This window comes from Rana temporaria, chromosome 11, assembly GCF_905171775.1.
Source record: "Rana temporaria chromosome 11, aRanTem1.1, whole genome shotgun sequence".
Classification (NCBI taxonomy): Eukaryota; Metazoa; Chordata; class Amphibia; order Anura; family Ranidae; genus Rana; species Rana temporaria.
The window spans coordinates 142,581,582-142,599,935 of record NC_053499.1 but is presented as its reverse complement, the minus strand read 5'-3'; the positions used below and the strand labels follow the sequence as shown (position 1 = coordinate 142,599,935).

The 18,354-nt window shown below is 45.1% G+C and overlaps 1 protein-coding gene across 6 annotated transcripts in view; it reads left to right on the top strand.

Moving 5' to 3' along the window:
- NDRG4 (NDRG family member 4) overlaps nt 1-18,354 on the top strand; it is a 48,467-nt gene that overhangs the window by 18,040 nt on the left and 12,073 nt on the right. For 4 of the 6 annotated variants that reach the window (XM_040329272.1, XM_040329275.1, XM_040329273.1 and 1 more), the window contains exons 2-9: nt 1,797-1,888; nt 5,158-5,205; nt 13,941-14,046; nt 14,372-14,492; nt 14,571-14,633; nt 14,754-14,814; nt 18,126-18,212; nt 18,291-18,347. In XM_040329272.1, the coding sequence (XP_040185206.1) occupies nt 1,797-1,888; nt 5,158-5,205; nt 13,941-14,046; nt 14,372-14,492; nt 14,571-14,633; nt 14,754-14,814; nt 18,126-18,212; nt 18,291-18,347 (635 nt within the window). Of the gene's footprint in view, nt 1-1,796; nt 1,889-5,157; nt 5,206-8,944; nt 9,055-13,940; nt 14,047-14,371; nt 14,493-14,570; nt 14,634-14,753; nt 14,815-18,125; nt 18,213-18,290; nt 18,348-18,354 lie in introns of those variants that run through there. The other 2 variants (XM_040329277.1, XM_040329276.1) reach the window with 1 other exon arrangement.

Below are 18,354 nucleotides of genomic sequence, written 5' to 3'. Positions count from 1 at the left end.
TGAAGAAGGGTTATATAGGGGGGGTGAGCAATATTAAGGGGGTATATAAAGAGGACAGGGCGAGGGATATATGAAGGGGGTGGATGACGTGTATATTGGGGTGAGGGGTATATAGAGGAGGAGAGGTGAATGATATATTGAGGGGAATATTTAGAGATGAAAGGTACACAGTATAGAAGAGGGATGGAGGAGGGGTCTATGCAGGAATAAAAGATGAATTATAGGATTGGGAGTCTATTCAGGGATGAATGATACATTGGGGGGGTAAGGAGTGGGTGAGGCATATATTGAGGGGGTATATGAAAGGGGGTGGATGAAGAGTAAATTGGGATGAGGATGACAGGTATATAGAGAAAGTGGGGTGTATAGAGGGGGGCTGAGAAATATATAGAGGGGGTGTGGGGTATATAGAGATTAGGGGTATATAGACTGGGGGTATTTTGTTGATGGGGGTATATAGAGATGAGGGTTATATGGAGGGGGCTGATGGTTATATAGAGATAAAGGGTGTATAGAAGGAGGCTGTGGATTATATAGAGATGAGGAGTATATAGAAGGAGGCTGAGGTGTATATAGAGAGGAGGTTTATATACACATAAGGGGTATATAGAGGGTTATATTGAGGTTTCTCAGGAGAAGATTCAGCAGCTGGAAGTTCACAGTTTCCAATCAGGAACTACGTAACTGATCGCACCTCACTGTGACACCAGGGTGAGTCAGCAAACATCGGAGACTGACTGTCTCTATACGAGACACCTCATCAATGCCCTGACTGTCTATACTAATACCCCTCATCAATACCCTGACTGTCTATACTAAGACCCCTTATCAATGACTTGACTGTCTCTGTATGAGACACTTCATCAACATCCCAACTGTCTATATCGAGACACTTCATCAACATCCCAACTGTCTATATCGAGACACTTCATCAACATCCCAACTGTCTATATATCGAGACACCTCATCAATATCTCAACTATCTATACAAAGATCCCGCATCAATACCCCCACTGTCTATACCAACCGAGATACCTTATCAATACCCTGACTGTCTCTATCCGAGACCCCCTCATCAATACTCCGACTGTCATCACAATACCCCTCATCGCTACTTTACGGTCTATAGCGAGACATCTCATCATTATCCTGGCTGTCTCTATCCAAGACCCCCTCATCAATACCCCTGATTACTAACCTGACTGTCATTACCAAGATACCTCATCAATACCTTGACTCTCTACACAAAGACACCTCATCAACACCCTAATTGTCTATACCAAGACACCTCATCAATACCCTGGCTATACCGGGACGCCTCAATACCCCGACTGTCTGTACTGAGACTTCTCCTCAATATCCTTGCTGTCTATACAGAGACACCCCATCAATACCTGGACTGTCTATATTGAGACCTCTCACCCAACTGTCTACACCGAGACCCCTTATAAATACTCTGATTTTCTATACAGAGACACTATTTCAATATCCCCATATTGTTTGCAGGTTGAGTAGTGGGGCAGATCTTGTCTGCAGGTTGAGTAGTGGGGCAGATCTTGTCTGCAGGTTGAGTAGTGGGGCAGATCTTGTCTGCAGGTTGAGTAGTGGGGCAGATCTTGTCTGCAGGTTGAGTAGTGGGGCAGATCTTGTCTGCAAGTTGCTGTCCTGGTGGGGCAGATCTTGTCTGCAGGTTGCTGTCCTGGTGGGGCAGATCTTGTCTGCAGGTTGCTGTCCTGGTGGGGCAGATCTTGTCTGCAGGTTGCTGTCCTGGTGAATTGTTTTGTGTTAATCTGCAGGTTTGCTGCTGCCGGAGCTCAGTATTACGGGAATGAGTGAGCTGCGCTTCCCTGAAGAGAAACCCCTACTGAGAGGGCAAGACACTGAGATGGTAAGTGTCATCAAGGCTGTGCGCCTACCTCTGTGCGCCTACAACACCACGGACATCCCCCAGCACCAGTCTTATCCCTGAACCCCCACTTACCTTCATCCACCTACACCTATCCCTTTCTCTCTCTCTTTATCTCTCTGCTTTCTCACTTACCGTAAACCCACCAGCACCTATCCTCTCCCTACTTTCCTACCTACCTACACCCACCAGCACCTATGCTTTCCCTGTACCCTCACCTACACCCCCAGCACCTATCCTTTCCCTATACCCTCACCATAGGTGTGCCCCCCCCCCCCCAAAGCCTTTGGCATTAGAGTGTGCCCCCCAAAGCTCAAACACTCACAATGTTCATTCAGAAAGGGAAGGGGCCGGTAAATGGCATAATTACTGGCCCCTTTCCTAACCCATTCTAAAACATCCACAGCAACAACCGGTGGAAGAGGAGGGAAGCCAGCAGTGCTGTAGGGGGAAGGAAGGGGAGCCAGGTCAGTAGGGGGAATCTGTGTGCACGCCTATGACCCTCACTTACCTACACCCAGCACCTATCCTCTCCCTGCTTTCCCACTTACATACGCTCACAAGCACCTATCTTTTCCCTGAACCCTCATTTACTTACACCCACCAAGATGTATCCTCTCCCTGCACCCTCACATAGCTACTATCACTCGCACCTTCCTTCTCCCTGCACCCTCGCTTTCCTACTCCCACCCACACCTCTCCCTTCACCCTCACCTACTCCCACTAGTACCTATCCTCTACCTGAACCCTCACTTATCTACACCCACCAGCATGGGTCCTCTCTCTGCACCCTCATTTACCCATTACCACCTGTACATACCCTCTCCCTATACTCTCACTACCTACAGCATCATGCAGATCTCACTTCCCTTAACCCTCCCTTACCTACACCCACATACAGATTTCACTTCCCTTAACCATCACTTACCAACACCCACCTGCAGATCTCCCTTCCCTGCACTCCTCCTTACCTACACCCTCCTGCAGATCTATCATTCCTTTACCCTCACTTACCTACACCCACCTGCAGATCTCCCTTCCCTGGACTCTCCATTATCTACACTCACCTGCAAATCTACCCTGCCCTCGCCCTCACCTACATGCACCCACCTACAAATCTCCCTTCTCAGCACCTCGCTTACCTACACCACCTACAGATCTACCTTTCCTCTACCCTTACTTACCTAACTTACTAAAATAACAGGCAACACAAGAAATCTCTTTTTTTCTTCATTCCCTCCATTTAAAAAAAAAAAATTCTTCTTGTACTGAAGAAAATTAATCCTAATCCTGCATGACTCTGTATAATATTACTCCTAATACTACATATCAGTAGAGTATTACTCCTAATCCTCACACATCTGAACTCTGTAGAGTATTGGATGTCTGATAATGAAATATTTTCATAGAATAAGAATCTGTATTCCAGCAATAGATTGTAAAATTTAATTTGTAGTATTAATGAAAGAAGAGTCCCATAGTATAAGAGTAATATTTTACAGTATCACTCCTAATCCAGCATGACTTTGTACGGTATTACTGCTAATCCTGCATCACTCTGTAGCGTATCCCTCCTACTCAGATTTATAAAATATTACTCATAATAGTACATGACTTTGTACACTATCACTCCTAATCTTACAAAGATTTGTAAAGTATTACTCTGAATACTACATGTCAGTAGAGTAATGCTCCTAATACCATATGACTCTAGAGAATCACTCCTAATACTACACAACTCTGTAGTATATTACTCCTAACCCTACATAACTCTGTATTATATTACTCCTAACCCTACATAACTCTGTAGTATATTACTCCTAACCCTACACAACCCTGTAGTATATTACTCCTAACCCTACACAACTCTGTAGAGTATTACTCCTAACCCTACATAACTCTGTAGAGTATTACTCCTAATACTACATATCAGTAGATGATTACTCCTAATCCTCACACATCTGTACTCTGTAAAGCATTAATCCTAATCCTGCATGACTCTGTATAGTATTACTCCTAATACTACATATCAATAGATGATTACTTCTAATCCTCACACATCTGTAGAGCATTAATCCTAACCCTACATAACTCTGTAGAGTATTACTCCTAATACTACATATCAGTAGAGTATTACTCCTAATCCTCACACATCTGTACTCTGTAGAGCATTGATCCTAATCCTGCATGACTCTGTAAAGCACATGTGTCAAACACAAGGCCCGTGGGCCAAATCCAGTCTGCCAGGCCATGTCATGTGGCCCTCACACCTCTCCAGCAGCTGCCGCGCCCCCCTTGTCTCTGCCCCCACCTGGTCTCAGTAGTTGGCAGCAGAGAGGAGGACAGAACTTCTCCCGCAGATCCTGCGGTTCTGCATGCAGCCACGGAGAGGCTCGTCTCTGCAACCCCCCCACCGTCATAGAAGTTAGTAGTGGAGAGGAGGACAGACAGAACTGTACAGCTGCAGCATCCCCTCGTCCCTGCCCCCCCTGGTCTCAACATTCAGAAGACTCTGGCAGCTGACTTCAGCCCTCTTCCAGTCCTCCACCAGACCCTGCACATTTTTGCTGAGACGACTCTCAGGGGTGCACTGGACTCTTGACTTCTGACGTTGGGGGGGGGGGCTTGACAACTGATGTAAGGTGGAGGGGTACTCTGGAAGGGGTACTCTGGAAATCTAGTGTGATGCCTTGTACACATGATCGGTTTTCCCGATGGTAAATAGTCCACCGGGAAAACCGAGAATCTGCTCGGTAGCTTTTTGCCCCCTACACACGGCCGGGTTTCCCGACAGGAAAACTGCCATGAGAGCTTTGGTCAGGAAACCCTGCCGTGTGTATGCTCCCCCGCAGGTTTTCCCCATAGGTAAACTGCCGGCTTAAAAACCGCTGGAAATCCCGGCGGTTTTCCTGTCGGGAAAACTGCAATGGAGCATACACATGGTTGGTTTTCCAGGCCGAAAGCTATCATGGCAGTTTTCCCGATGGGAAAACCGGTCGTGTGTACGAGGCATTACAGATAAAACTGGCCCTTTGATGGTAACCACAGTGCTGATGCGGCCCATAATGAAATTAAGGAAGGCCCCCTTCTATAAGTCATGATGTTTAATAATCAACATTGCATTGTAGGGAACATTTCTTTACCCAGGAGTTTAGTATTGTGGGTTATACCCTGTGAAAGATTAGGAGTGATAGTCTGCAGGGCCTTTCATTGAGATCAGTAGTAATAACCATCATTTGTTGTGGTTTCAGGAATCAGCCGATACTTTCCTTTCTGCATCCATCGACACTGACTGGAAGGTGAGTTTTCCTCTGTATTTGATGTCAGGATATCTTATTGGTTGCCAATTGTCTTCTGCTGAATGGTGTATAAATAATTATTGTATACCTTTTCCCCTCCCCCATACACTCTGTTACCCTGGAACCATACTGCCCACATTGTTCCATCCTGTGTCCAGTTGTCCTCTCCCGTGTCTTGTTGTCCGATTGTGTGTCAGGTGATCCTGTATTGTGTTACATTGTTCTTGTGTCAGATTGTCCCGTTTTGTGTCACATTGTCTAATCCAGTGTTATTTTGTCCTGTATCAGATTGTCTGGTTCTGTATAACGTTGTCCCATCCTGTGTGTTGTTGTCCTGTCCTGTGTGAGGTTGTCCTGTATTGTGTTACATTGTTCTTGTGTCAGATTGTCCCGTCTTGTGTCGCATTGATCTACATTGTGTTAGATTGTCTAATCCAGTGTTATTTTGTCCTGTATCAGATTGTCTGGTTCTGTATAACGTTGTCCCGTCCTTTGTGTGGTTGTCCCGTCCTGTGTGTGGCTGTCCCGTCCTGTGTGTGGCTGTCCCGTCCTGTGTGTGGCTGTCCCGTCCTGTGTGTGGCTGTCCCGTCCTGTGTGTGGCTGTCCCGTCCTGTGTGTGGCTGTCCCGTCCTGTGTGTGGCTGTCCCGTCCTGTGTGTGGCTGTCCCGTCCTGTGTGTGGCTGTCCCGTCCTGTGTGTGGCTGTCCCGTCCTGTGTGTGGCTGTCCCGTCCTGTGTGTGGCTGTCCCGTCCTGTGTGTGGCTGTCCCGTCCTGTGTGTGGCTGTCCCGTCCTGTGTGTGGTTGTCCCGTCCTGTGTGAGGTTGTCCTGTATTGTGTTACATTGTTCTTGTGTCAGATTGTCCAGTCTTGTGTCGCATTGATCTGCATTGTGTTAGATTGTCTAATCCAGTGTTATGTTGTCCTGTCCTGTGCCAGATTGTCTGGTTCTATATAACGTTGTCCTATCTTGTGTTACATTGTCTCCTCATGTGTCATGTTTTTACATCCAGTATCACATTGCCCTATATTGTGTTACATTGTTCTTTCTGTGTCGCATTGTCCCATCTTGTGTTATGTTGTCTGGTTTTGTATAGTGTTGTCCTGTCCTGCGCCACCTTGTCTCATCCTGTGTCACATTGTCCTGCATTGTATTATGTTGTCCTCTCCTGTTTTAGGTTGTCTTGTCCTGGGTCACATTGTCCTGAATTGTATTACATTATCTCATCCTCCGTCAGGTTGTCCTGCCCTGTCCATTGTTTTATTCTGTATCAGGTTGTCCTGTATTGTGTTGAATTGTTCTTTCCTGTGTCAGATTGTCCTGTCCTGTGTCAGATTGTTTCTGTATAACGCTGTCCTATCTTGTGTTTCATTGTCCCATCCTGTGTAGGTTGTCCTGTCCTGCATCACCAAATCTCATCCTGTGTCACAGTGTCCTGTATTGTGTTACCTTGTCCTCTTCTGTGTCATGAAGTCCTGGATTGTGTCACATTGTCTGGTCCTATGTCATGTTGTCCCATCCTGTGTTGGGCTCTCTGGTCCTGTATAACATTGTCCTCTCCTGTATCAGGTTGTCCTATGCTGTATAACATTGTCCTGTATTGTGTTACATTATTGTTTCCTGTGCCAGGCTGTCCCATCTAATGTTATGTTTTCCTGTATTGTGTCAGATTGTCCTCTGCTTTGGCATGTTTTCCCATCCTGTGTCAGGTTGTCTGGTCCTGTATAATGTCCAGGGGCGGACTGACAACTCATGGGGCCCCCGGGCAATAGGAGATTATGGGGCCACACACACACACACATACAGTATACATACACAGTATACAAACACACACACACTGAAAAGGTACTGGAGAGGTGAAGCAGCTATAATCTTGGGATTTTTAGACCAAAAGGATGTCGGTAAGGGACATTTCAGGGACAGATGTAAAAAAAAAAGAAAAAAAAAGATCTTTACATACTGTCCCTGGTTTTACTGAGGCTGGCAACCCTGATGGTGCCCCCTAGTGGCATCCTGCACTGTCCTGCATCTTGCCTTGTTTCCCATTCTCCTGTCTTGACACCCTGTGTCATGATCTGTCCCGCATCATATTGTCCTGTCCTGTTTCGCATTATGTCATCCTGTGTCACCTCGTCTGTTACTTTGTCCAATCCTGTTTGTTTGCTTGTCCTATGACATTTGGTCTGTGTCGTGGTGTTTTGTCCTGTGTCATATTTTCCTGCCCTGTATAAGGGTTTTGTTGTCCTGTCCTATGTCACATTGTTGCTTTGTCCTATCTTGTCCTGTGCCACATTGTGCTGTTTTGTGTCAGTTTGTCCTTTGTCATGTTTTCCTGTCTTGTGTCAAGTTGTCTTGTCCTGTATAGTGTTGTCCCGTGTCATGTTTTCCTGTTCTGTGTATGCTTTACTGTCCTGTGTCATGCCAGCCTGTCCTGCATCACATTTTCCTGTCTTGTGTCAAGTTGTTTTGTCCTCTGTCAATTTATCCTACCTCCTTCCTTGTTTTTGGTTGTCCCGTTCTGTGTCAGGTTTTCCATGCTGTGTCACGTTGTCTTGTTCTGCATCATATTGTCCAATCCTCTGTCAGGTTGTGTGGTCCTGTGAAAAGTTGTTCTGTGCTGTGTCACATTGTCCTTCTCTGTTCCATGCTGTCCTGTCTTATGTCAAGCTGTTTTCTGTCAGGTTGTTCTTTCTTTTCGGCAAATTGTATCTTGCCTTGTGTCTGGTTGTCTCGTCCTGTGTCTGGTTGTCTCGTCCTGTGTCTGGTTGTCCCGTCCTGTGTCTGGTTGTCTCGTCCTGTGTCTGGTTGTCTCGTCCTGTGTCTGGTTGTCTCGTCCTGTGTCTGGTTGTCCCGTCCTGTGTCTGGTTGTCCCGTCCTGTGTCTGGATGTCCCGTCCTGTGTCTGGATGTCCCGTCCTGTGTCTGGTTGTCCCGTCCTGTGTCTGGTTGTCCCGTCCTGTGTCTGGTTGTCCCGTCCTGTGTCTGGTTGTCCCGTCCTGTGTCTGGATGTCCCGTCCTGTGTCTGGTTGTCCCGTCCTGTGTCTGGTTGTCCCGTCCTGTGTCTGGTTGTCCCGTCCTGTGTCTGGATGTCCCGTCCTGTGTCTGGTTGTCCCGTCCTGTGTCTGGTTGTCCCATGCTGGTGTATTTGGTTGATTGGCAAAATACCACCATCATCGGAGGAAAGATTATTTTAGCTCTGAGTGATAAACTAAAGTTTAGGGGTGATGTTGGGCTCACAATTAGTAATTATCTTAGTATTTCATTTTCACGTGTGGTAAATTTGTGTCACTATTGCATACACTGAAAATAGTCAGTGCCAAATCTTCTGTGGCGTAGGTTATTGGTACAATGGATTAAAAAAAATATAAGCAAGGTGAGGGTGAAAGAGGAGTCCATTCTTCTCTCTATGGGTCAAATATATATGTACTGTATATATTATATTCTCCGGTGCTGTGTCAGGGATCCACCATGTCCTCTCTCCCCCTCCCATTCTTTATATATTTAAATCACGTATATGATATAGAGTATATATACCCAATCGCCTGTCTGGCTGGTCCCACATGGTGGCTGTATATTACACAGAGAGATGTGTCTGTATTATGTACAGCGCTGTGTCAGGGGGTCCCTGATGTTCAAGGTTTGCATGAAGATGAGTGTGTGTGTGGGTGGGAGGGTGTGTGTGTCGCCCAATCAGCCAGCTGCTGTCTCTGCAGTAAAAGGAGGGAGGGGGGATATAGGAGGAGAGGCTGTATAAAGCACTGCACAGCTGAGCAGCCTCTGTCTACATCCATCTCTATATACCTTATCTGTGGTCTGCCCAGTGTCACCAGACATGCCGGAGTGCTGGGATGGGGTAAGTGATTGGGGGGGTCTCAATATTAAAGAGGAGGGGGGGGGGCACATTTTCTTCTGTGTGGGGGGGGATCTGTGTGCTGAATTCCTCCCAGATGTCCCAGCTTCAAGGTCACAAACCGCTGCCAATGTCACAGCACAGACACAGGGACAAGAGTGTGTGGAGCTCAGCGACCAGGTCAGGATGCTCTGTGCCTTTGTACTAATCACAAGTAGGAATGCGCTGCATCTCTGTACTAAACACGTGAAGGGATGCTCTGCATCTCTGTACTAAACACGTGAAGGGATGCTCTGCATGATCTCTGTACTAAACACGTGAAGGGATGCTCTGCACTTCTGTGCTAGACACATTTTGAGATGCTCTGCATCTCTAGGCTGTACACATGGCAGGATGCTCTGCATCTCCTTGCTGAACGCAAGGTGGGTTGGTCTGCATCTCTGTACTAAACACATGACGGGATGCTCTGCAGCACTGTGACGGGCACATGGCGGAATGCTTTGTGTCTCTCTGCTGTACACATGGCAGAATTTTCTGCATCTCCGTGCTGAACACATGGTGGGATGGTCTGCATCTCTGTGCTGGGCACATGGCAGGATGCTCTGTGTCTCTGTGCTTGCCACATGGTGGGATACTCTGCGTCTCTGTGCTGGGCACATGGCAGGATGCTCTGCGTCTGTATGTGTGACCTATATCTGACTTATATTATCCAGCCTTCCACCCCCCCCCCCCCCCCCAGATCTGCTGTGTAATGTCTGCTGTGTCATCAATATCTCTGCTGTCCAGTATACAGCCCGTCCTTCACTTCACATCTGTATATCGGCTGTGCTTGTATTCTGATCTCCACATACTGTACACTGACTGCAGAAATATTGCAGATTAACTATGCAAAATCTCCATATGTGTCGGTAATATAGGTCCTGCCGGTAATCTGTACCCTGCCAGTAATATAGGTCCTGCCAGTAATCTGTACCCTGCCGGTAATATAGGTCCTGCCGGTAATCTGTACCCTGCCGGTAATATAGGTCCTGCCAGTAATCTGTACCCTGCCGGTAATATAGGTCCTGCCGGTAATCTGTACCCTGCCGGTAATATAGGTCCTACAGGTAATCTTTACCCTGCTGATAAAATAGGTCCTGCTAGTAATCTATACCCTGCCGGTAATATAGGTTCTGCAGGTAATCTCTACCCTGCCGATTTTAATATAGGTCCTGCCAGTAATAGGGGTCCTGCCAGTAATCTGTACCCTGCCGGTATTATAGGTTCTGCTGGTATTATATACCCTGGCGGTAATATAGGTCCTGCCGGTAATCTGTACCCTGCCGGTAATATAGGTTTTGCTGGTATTATATACCCTGTCGGTAATATAGGTCCTGCCGGTAATCTGTGCCCTGCTGGTAATATAGGTTTTGCTGGTATTATATACCCTGTCGGTAATATAGGTCCTGCCGGTAATATAGGTTTTGCTGGTATTATATACCCTGGCGGTAATATAGGTCCTGCTGGTAATATATACCCTGCCGGTATATGTTACGACCGTAGTATGTACCCTGCCACTAGTATATGCTGTATCTTGTCCCATCCATTCTCCGGTATACATATGCGCTCTAATCTCAGCCGTCTCAGAATGTAGATGGTGCTTTACATTATAATCTGCATTCTGCCATCACCTCTGTCTATATATACCATCTCCAACATGGAAATTCTCTTCATAGTCTTATCTTTGTTATCAAGTGGGCATTATCTCCATTAAAATATCCAACCCCACCTCCCAGGGGAATCTATCTATTATTGCTGAGGGCATCTGTTTTGCTGTGTGGATCTATTGTTGCTGGGGGGGGGGGGGGGTCTGCTGTTTCTGGCTGCAGGAGACCTATTTTACGGTCTTTCGTTGGAAAATTCCATGCTATTTAGCACCATGTAATGATACTTTTCTGGATTCTCTAGGTAAAGGGTGGAACCAAGGGAAAGTACTCAGAGGTGGGTAGGGGGTGGTGATAAGGGGTGACTTGGAAAGAGGGAGTACCCACACCAGGAAAAAATCCCTGCCCATCCCTATCTCTGCTGTTCAGAATGGGGACTCATTACACACCAGCTTCCTATCTGTGTTGTCCTATGTGATAGTACCATGTCTGGTCCTCCTGGCCTGTATGAAGCTGCTTGGTCTTCTGTCTGGTTGTTCTGTCCTGTATCACTGTATCACTGTGTCCTGTCCTGTGTCCAGATCTCTTGTCTTGTAGGCAGTTGTCCTTTTGTCTGATTGTCCCGTCTTTTCCCAGTTCTCCTGCCCTATCCCTTGTCAGGTTGTCCTTTCTTGTGTCCTGTCTGGTGGTCCTTTCCCATGTTGTTGATCCTTTCTGGTGTCCAGTTGTCCTGTACATTCGAGATTTCCTGTCCCCAGTTATACTGTATCAGGTTGACCTTGTCCTGCATTCAGTCGCCATACGTCACGTTTTTCATGGGTGTGGAATCTTTGAGAGGAGGGTATGCAGAGTGAATCAATAATGAACCAAGATGCTTACATATATACTTATATCTTTGCCGTTGCTTCAATTATCAAGTGTTCTACACGCCTGAAATCATAAACCTAAAATCATATAATGCAACGCTACCCCAAAACTCCAATAAACAAGAAAAAATCACCTGCATGCTGGAAAATCTTTACATTATATAAACTTTACATACAGTGGATAAAGATAAGAATCACCCCACTTTAAAGTGGAGGTTCACCCTAAAAACAATTCAATCAATCCATTCAATCCAGCATACTGCCGACATGTACAGTATGCTGTTCTTTTTTTTTGGTTTACATACCGTAGTATAGGTATTTTCCCCCGCGGCTTCCGGGTAGTGAATCCCGCGGGAGTGGGCGTTCCTATTCAGAGACTAAGTGATTGACGTGATGACAAAAGCTTCCCCACGGCGCATAATGCACGTCACCAGTTTCCGAAAGAAGCCGAACTACGAGTCGGCGCTATACGGTGCCTGCGCACCGACATTTGGCTTTTTTCGGAAACTGGTGACGCACCTTTTGCGCCAGGAAGCTTTTGTCATACGTCAATCACTTAGTCTCTGAATAGGAACGCCCACTCCCACGGGATTCACTACCTGGAAGCCGGGGGGGGGGGGGGGATACCTATCCTAAGGTCTGTAAACCGAAAAAAAAATACATGTCGACAGTATGCTGGGTTGAATGGTATATACTTGTTTTTAGGGTGAACATCCGCTTTAACATAATCACATTTTGTTGCTTTGCTGTCCAAAATGATGCACAGAGGAGATTTACTAAAACTGGAGAGGGCGAAATCTGGTGCAGGTCTGCATAGAAACCAATCAGCTTGAAGGTTTTATTGTCAAAGCTTGAAGGGTCAGTAAAGAAATTTTTTTTTTTTTTTTTTTTAAATTACGAACATGTTATACTTGCCTCCACTGTGCAGTTCGTTTTGCACACAGTGGCCCCGATTCTAGTCTTCTGGGGTCCCTCGGCGGCTGTCTCGGCTCCTCCCCGTAACAACTCCACACAGATATGCGAGTGAGCTTGCATAGTGTGGCGCTGTTGCAGGCATGCTCCCGTGATACAGCGGCGGCCATAGCCGCCGCTGTATCACTCGGCCCTTTTCCCCAGCAAGCCGCGTCATTGGATGTGATTGACAGCGGTGCCAGCCAATGGCTGCGCTGCTTTCAATCCATCCACTGCAGCCAATCAACGGCCAGGTTTCGACTCGAGGAGGATGAAGGGACCGGGCGGCATCATCTGATGTTTTTTCACCTTAATGCATAGAATGCATTATAAGTTGCACTGAGTAAATATAGCTGTATAAAGCAAAAACTGTGTTTTTTCTTCATGTCGGGCTGCAACGCAACAAACTAATTATTTTAAAGGCGGGTGATTCTTTTTCTACACCCACAGTATCACAGATAAACTTGTGCCTTCCCCTTTAAATGTGTTTTATTAGCTCCTGGTCTTTCTCACTTTGCAATCTCCTGGTGGGACCATGCACCTCTACTTCTTCTCTTTGTTCTTCTCTCCAGACTGCTATAAATTTTCATATATATATATATATATATATATATATATATATATATATATATATATATATATATATATATATATATATATATATATATATATATATATATATAGACCACACTTGTTTGTACTCCTCAATAGGTGCTCAAAAACACAATTAAGACCATCATAGTGCTTCTTGACTTAAAAATGATCCCAACTTTATTAAATATTACACTTTCACTCACGTGCACAAATATGGTGCACTACAGAAATAAAAAAAAAAGGTACTATCCCCTTATTGGGTATGTCCATGCGGCTGTGCTCTGAACAAACAACCTTACGTCTGTTATGGAATGTTGTGACATCACTGGCTCTGCCACTTACGCATTTCGCCACTATTGCAGGGCTTCCTCAGAGGGTTACGCAGTTGTCCCTTTGTCCGATAGACCTGTCCTTTTACTGTTCTCCTGCCCTGTGCTCAGTTGTCCTGTCCTATTCCTTGTCAGTTTGTCCTGTGTCCTGTCTGGTTGTCCTGTCCCATGTCAGCTTATCCTTTCTTATGTCCAGTTGTCCTGTAATAGGTTGGCTTTTGTACATTTGAGGTTTCCTGTGCCCAGTTATACTGTATCAGGTTGACCTGTTCTGTGTTCCAGTTTTCATATGTCAAGTTTTTCTGTGCTGTGTCATGTCATGGGTGTGGAAGCTCTGAGAAGAGGGAGTGAAGGCGCTCTCTATGTTGATGGTGGAGGCTCTGGGCATAGAGTGTGGAAGCTCTGGATGGAGGGTTTGGAGGTGCTTGGAGGAGGTTGTGGAAGCACTGGGAGGATTTTTACACTGTAATTCCAGAGACAATAAATTTACTCTTTCTCTCTTGTAGGAACATGACATTGAGACGCCCTATGGCATGCTGCATGTCGTTATACGGGGCACGCCAAAAGGCAATCGCCCGGCAATACTCACATACCATGACGTAGGCTTAAACCGTAAGTATCGGCAATGTTCGCATAATGCTTCCAACCTGTGATTGTGGTGCATATCTGAGTTTCTGGTCATTTCTGTGTGGTGCGATGAGAAGGGCGGGGGTATATACTGTATGTGTTCCCTGTATATGGAATGTGGACTGTAAAACACACTGCGAAGAACAAGGCTCTTCCAATCATCTGTCATTTTGAAAGATGATTTCTACATCTAGTCACAGATTAATGTGATGTGCACAAGATAAAAAATATGAGTGAATGGATGGCACATATCTTCCTCTGTTCTTCCAAATTATTGGTAGTTAATGCCCTGCTTTTTCCTTTCTTTCAGATAAGCTTTGCTTCAATACCTTGTTCAATTACGAAGACATGCAGGAGATCACCAAGCACTTTGTTGTTTGTCACGTAGATGCCCCAGGACAGCAGGTGGGAGCCTCCCAATTCCCACAGGGGTAAGTAGTACAAACCTTCTACAGTGCCAGGGTTTCAGCTATAAGCTGTACACTATATAAATGCCTCTCTTCTCACAGGTATCAGTACCCCACCATGGAAAACCTGGCCGGCATGTTACCGAGCGTGCTGCAGCACTTTGGGTGAGACTCGTGAACTGTCTCTGTGGGTTCACATGTGTCGGTTGTGACCTCAGACTTATGTGTGCAGAATGAGTACATATGTTCATGTGATTACAGACAAATCCTTTCTCTGTCCTGCAGCTTTCAGAGCATCATTGGCATTGGCGTGGGCGCTGGGTCGTATGTCTTGGCCAAGTTTGCTGTAAGTGGATGAGATAAGTATGGAGAAAAATGCAGCCCCTTTGGGTACATATGCCACATCTCTGCCCTATATCACACGTTACCCATGTCCACATTCAGAGCCTAAATGAAGAGACCTTGTGATCTGAACCAGTTGACCTGACTTATTGGTTTTGAACCTAAATTCACAGTAACGGACCTGAAGCCATCCCTATCGCCTGAAACCATCTTTATAACTGTAACATATCCCTATAATCCTAACAATATATCATCCTTATGACTTCAACCAGAAAATATCCCTTTAACCCTAACCTGAACCCATTCTTCTAAACCTAACCTGAACTGACCCCTTTAACCCTAACCTGAACTCATTTTTATTATTTTTATTACATTTATCTGAACCCACTTCTTTAAACCTAACCTAAACCTATGCATAAAACTCTAACCCATTTAACTCTATTTTGAATACATCCCAATAACCCTAACCTGAACCCTTTGCCATAACTCTACCCAAAACCCATTTATTTTATCCTAACCTGAACCCATTACTCTAACCCTAATCTGAATCTGTCCCTATAACCCTAAACTGAACACATCTCTATAACCCCAACCCATCCCTATAACCCAAACCTGAACCTATCCCTACAACCCTAACCTAAACCCATCTCTATAACCCTATCCTGAACACATTTCCATAACACTAACTTAAGCACAGCTCTTCAACCCAAACCCATTTATATAACCCAAAACTGAATCAACCCTAACCTGAACCTATCCCTTTAAACCTTACCTAAACCTATTTCTATAACTCTAAACTAAGCCTGTCTCTGTGTCACTGAATCCCTAGCCTAAACACATCCTTATAACCCTAACCTTAATTCATTCTTATAACCCTAACCCAAACCTCCCGCTCTAGCCCAAACCTGAACATTTCTGCGTAATTCTAATCTGAACCCATCTCTACAGCCCTAACCCATTCTTATAACCCTATTCTGAATCCGTTTTTGGAACCTGAACCTATGTGTAGAAGCCTAACCAAACCCCTTCCCTATAACCCTAACCTTAATCTAGTCCTATAACCCAAGCCTGAACCCACCCCAATACCCAAGCCCAAATATATCTTTATAACCCTAACCAGAACCCTTCTCTATAATCCAAACATGAAAACATTTCTACATCCCTATACCCAAACCTGAACACATCTCTAATCCCAAACCTGAACCCATCCCTATAACCCAAGCCCAAACACATCCTTCTAACCCTAACCAGATCCAAACTCTACAACAAACCCATTCCTATATCCCTAACCTGAATCCAACCCAAACCTGAACCCATCCCTATAAGTCTGAATACATCATTATAACCCTGACCAGAACCCATCTCGATAATTCAAACATGAACTAATTTCTACATCCCAAACCAGAATCCATTCCTATGAACCAAACCTGAACCAACCTCTATAAGACAGACTGGAGCCATACCTATAACTAGGGTTGTCCAGATACCGATACTAGTATCGGTATCGGGACCGATACCGAGTATTTGCCGGAGTACTCGTACTCGCGCAAATGCTCCCGATACCTAAATAGAATACTTTTTTTGTATTTATCAACATGTTCTATGAAAATTCTTTGAGTTTTTTACTACTGCGTGACAAGCAAATAAAACATTTTTATTCATTTTTACTCATTTTTATTCTTTTATAATGTCTTGAGTTAGAGTTCTTCATAATTCTAAAGAAAATATCCTTAGTCTGTATTGTGGTTTGAAAACTGTCACATGACATTTAAAAAAAGTATCGGTATTCGGTATCGGCGACTACATGAAAAAAAGTATCGGTACTTGTACTCGGTCCTAAAAAAGTGGTATCGGGACAACCCTACCTATAACCCAATCCTGAACCCATCCTTATTTCACAAATGTAAATCTATCCTTATATTCCAAACCAATTTCCATTCCAATAACCCAAACCTGAACCCATCCTTCTATCCCAGACCAGAATCCATTTCTATCACCCAAACCTCAACCAATCCTTCTATTCTAAACCAGAATTAATTCCTGTAACCCAAACCTGAACCCGTCCTTATATCCCAGGTGAGAATTCATCCATATAATCCAAACCTGAACCCATCCTTTTATCCCAAACCAGAATCCATTCCTATAACCCAAACCAGAATCCATTCCTATAACCCAAACCAGAATCCATCTTTATAATCCAAACCTGAACCCATCCCTATAACCTAGGCCTAAACACATCCTTATAACACTAACTTATACCCAAAATGTAAATCTATCCTTATATTCCAAACCAGAATCCATTTCAATAACCCAAACCTGAACCCATTCTTCTATTCTAAACCAGAATTAATTCCTGTAACCCAAACCTGAATCCATACTTATGGTATATCCCAGACCAGATTCCATCCATATAACCCAAACGGATCCCATCTGTATAACCCAAACGGGATCCCATCTGTATAACCCAAACGGGATCCCATCTGTATAACCCAAACGGGATCCCATCTGTATAACCCAAACGGGATCCCATCTGTATAACCCAAACGGGATCCCATCTGTATAACCCAAACGGGATCCCATCTGTATAACCCAAACGGGATCCCATCTGTATAACCCAAACGGGATCCCATCTGTATAACCCAAACGGGATCCCATCTGTATAACCCAAACGGGATCCCATCTGTATAACCCAAACGGGATCCCATCTGTATAACCCAAACGGGATCCCATCTGTATAACCCAAACGGGATCCCATCTGTATAACCCAAACGGGATCCCATCTGTATAACCCAAACGGGATCCCATCTGTATAACCCAAACCTGATCCCCATCTGTATAAGCCAAACCGGAACCCATCTGTATAACCCAAACCTGATCCCCCATCTGTATAACCCAAACCTAAACCCATCCTTTTATCCCAAACCAAGATGAACAGGGCCCTATCATGCTGATACTGTAATTATACTAAAATAAAATTGCCACCAAATTATCGTTGCTGAAAACCGACTTGACAGACTAGGAACTGAAAAGGTGACTTTTAAAAGTTGAAAACAAAACTGGTGATCTTTTTGGAAAGACTTGAGAAAACCACCTGAGAAGTTGACTAGCTGTACAAGTCCTTTCCAATCGACAAATACTTTTCACTGCCTCAACAGACATGACAATCTCCTGGGCCGAATATTCAGGAAATGGTTACATTAGGAAATAAACATGTCTGAGGATGGTTATTCTGGTTTCCTTCATAGATAGATAGTTCTTGGTATAACCAGTTGTTGGATTTTTACTGCCCGAACTTAGCCTGATCTCCTCCCACAGCTAATATTCCCGGAACTGGTAGAAGGTTTGGTTCTGCTAAACATTGATCCCAATGGAAAAGGCTGGATTGACTGGGCGGCCTCCAAGGTAAGCCAAGCAAAGAAATACCCTGTATATTTATTGCTGTGCCCCCTCCGAGTCCTCACACTGCTTGTGTCTCCCCAGCTGTCTGGACTGACCAGCTCCCTCACGGACACCGTGCTGTCTCACCTCTTCAGCCAGGTAGGGT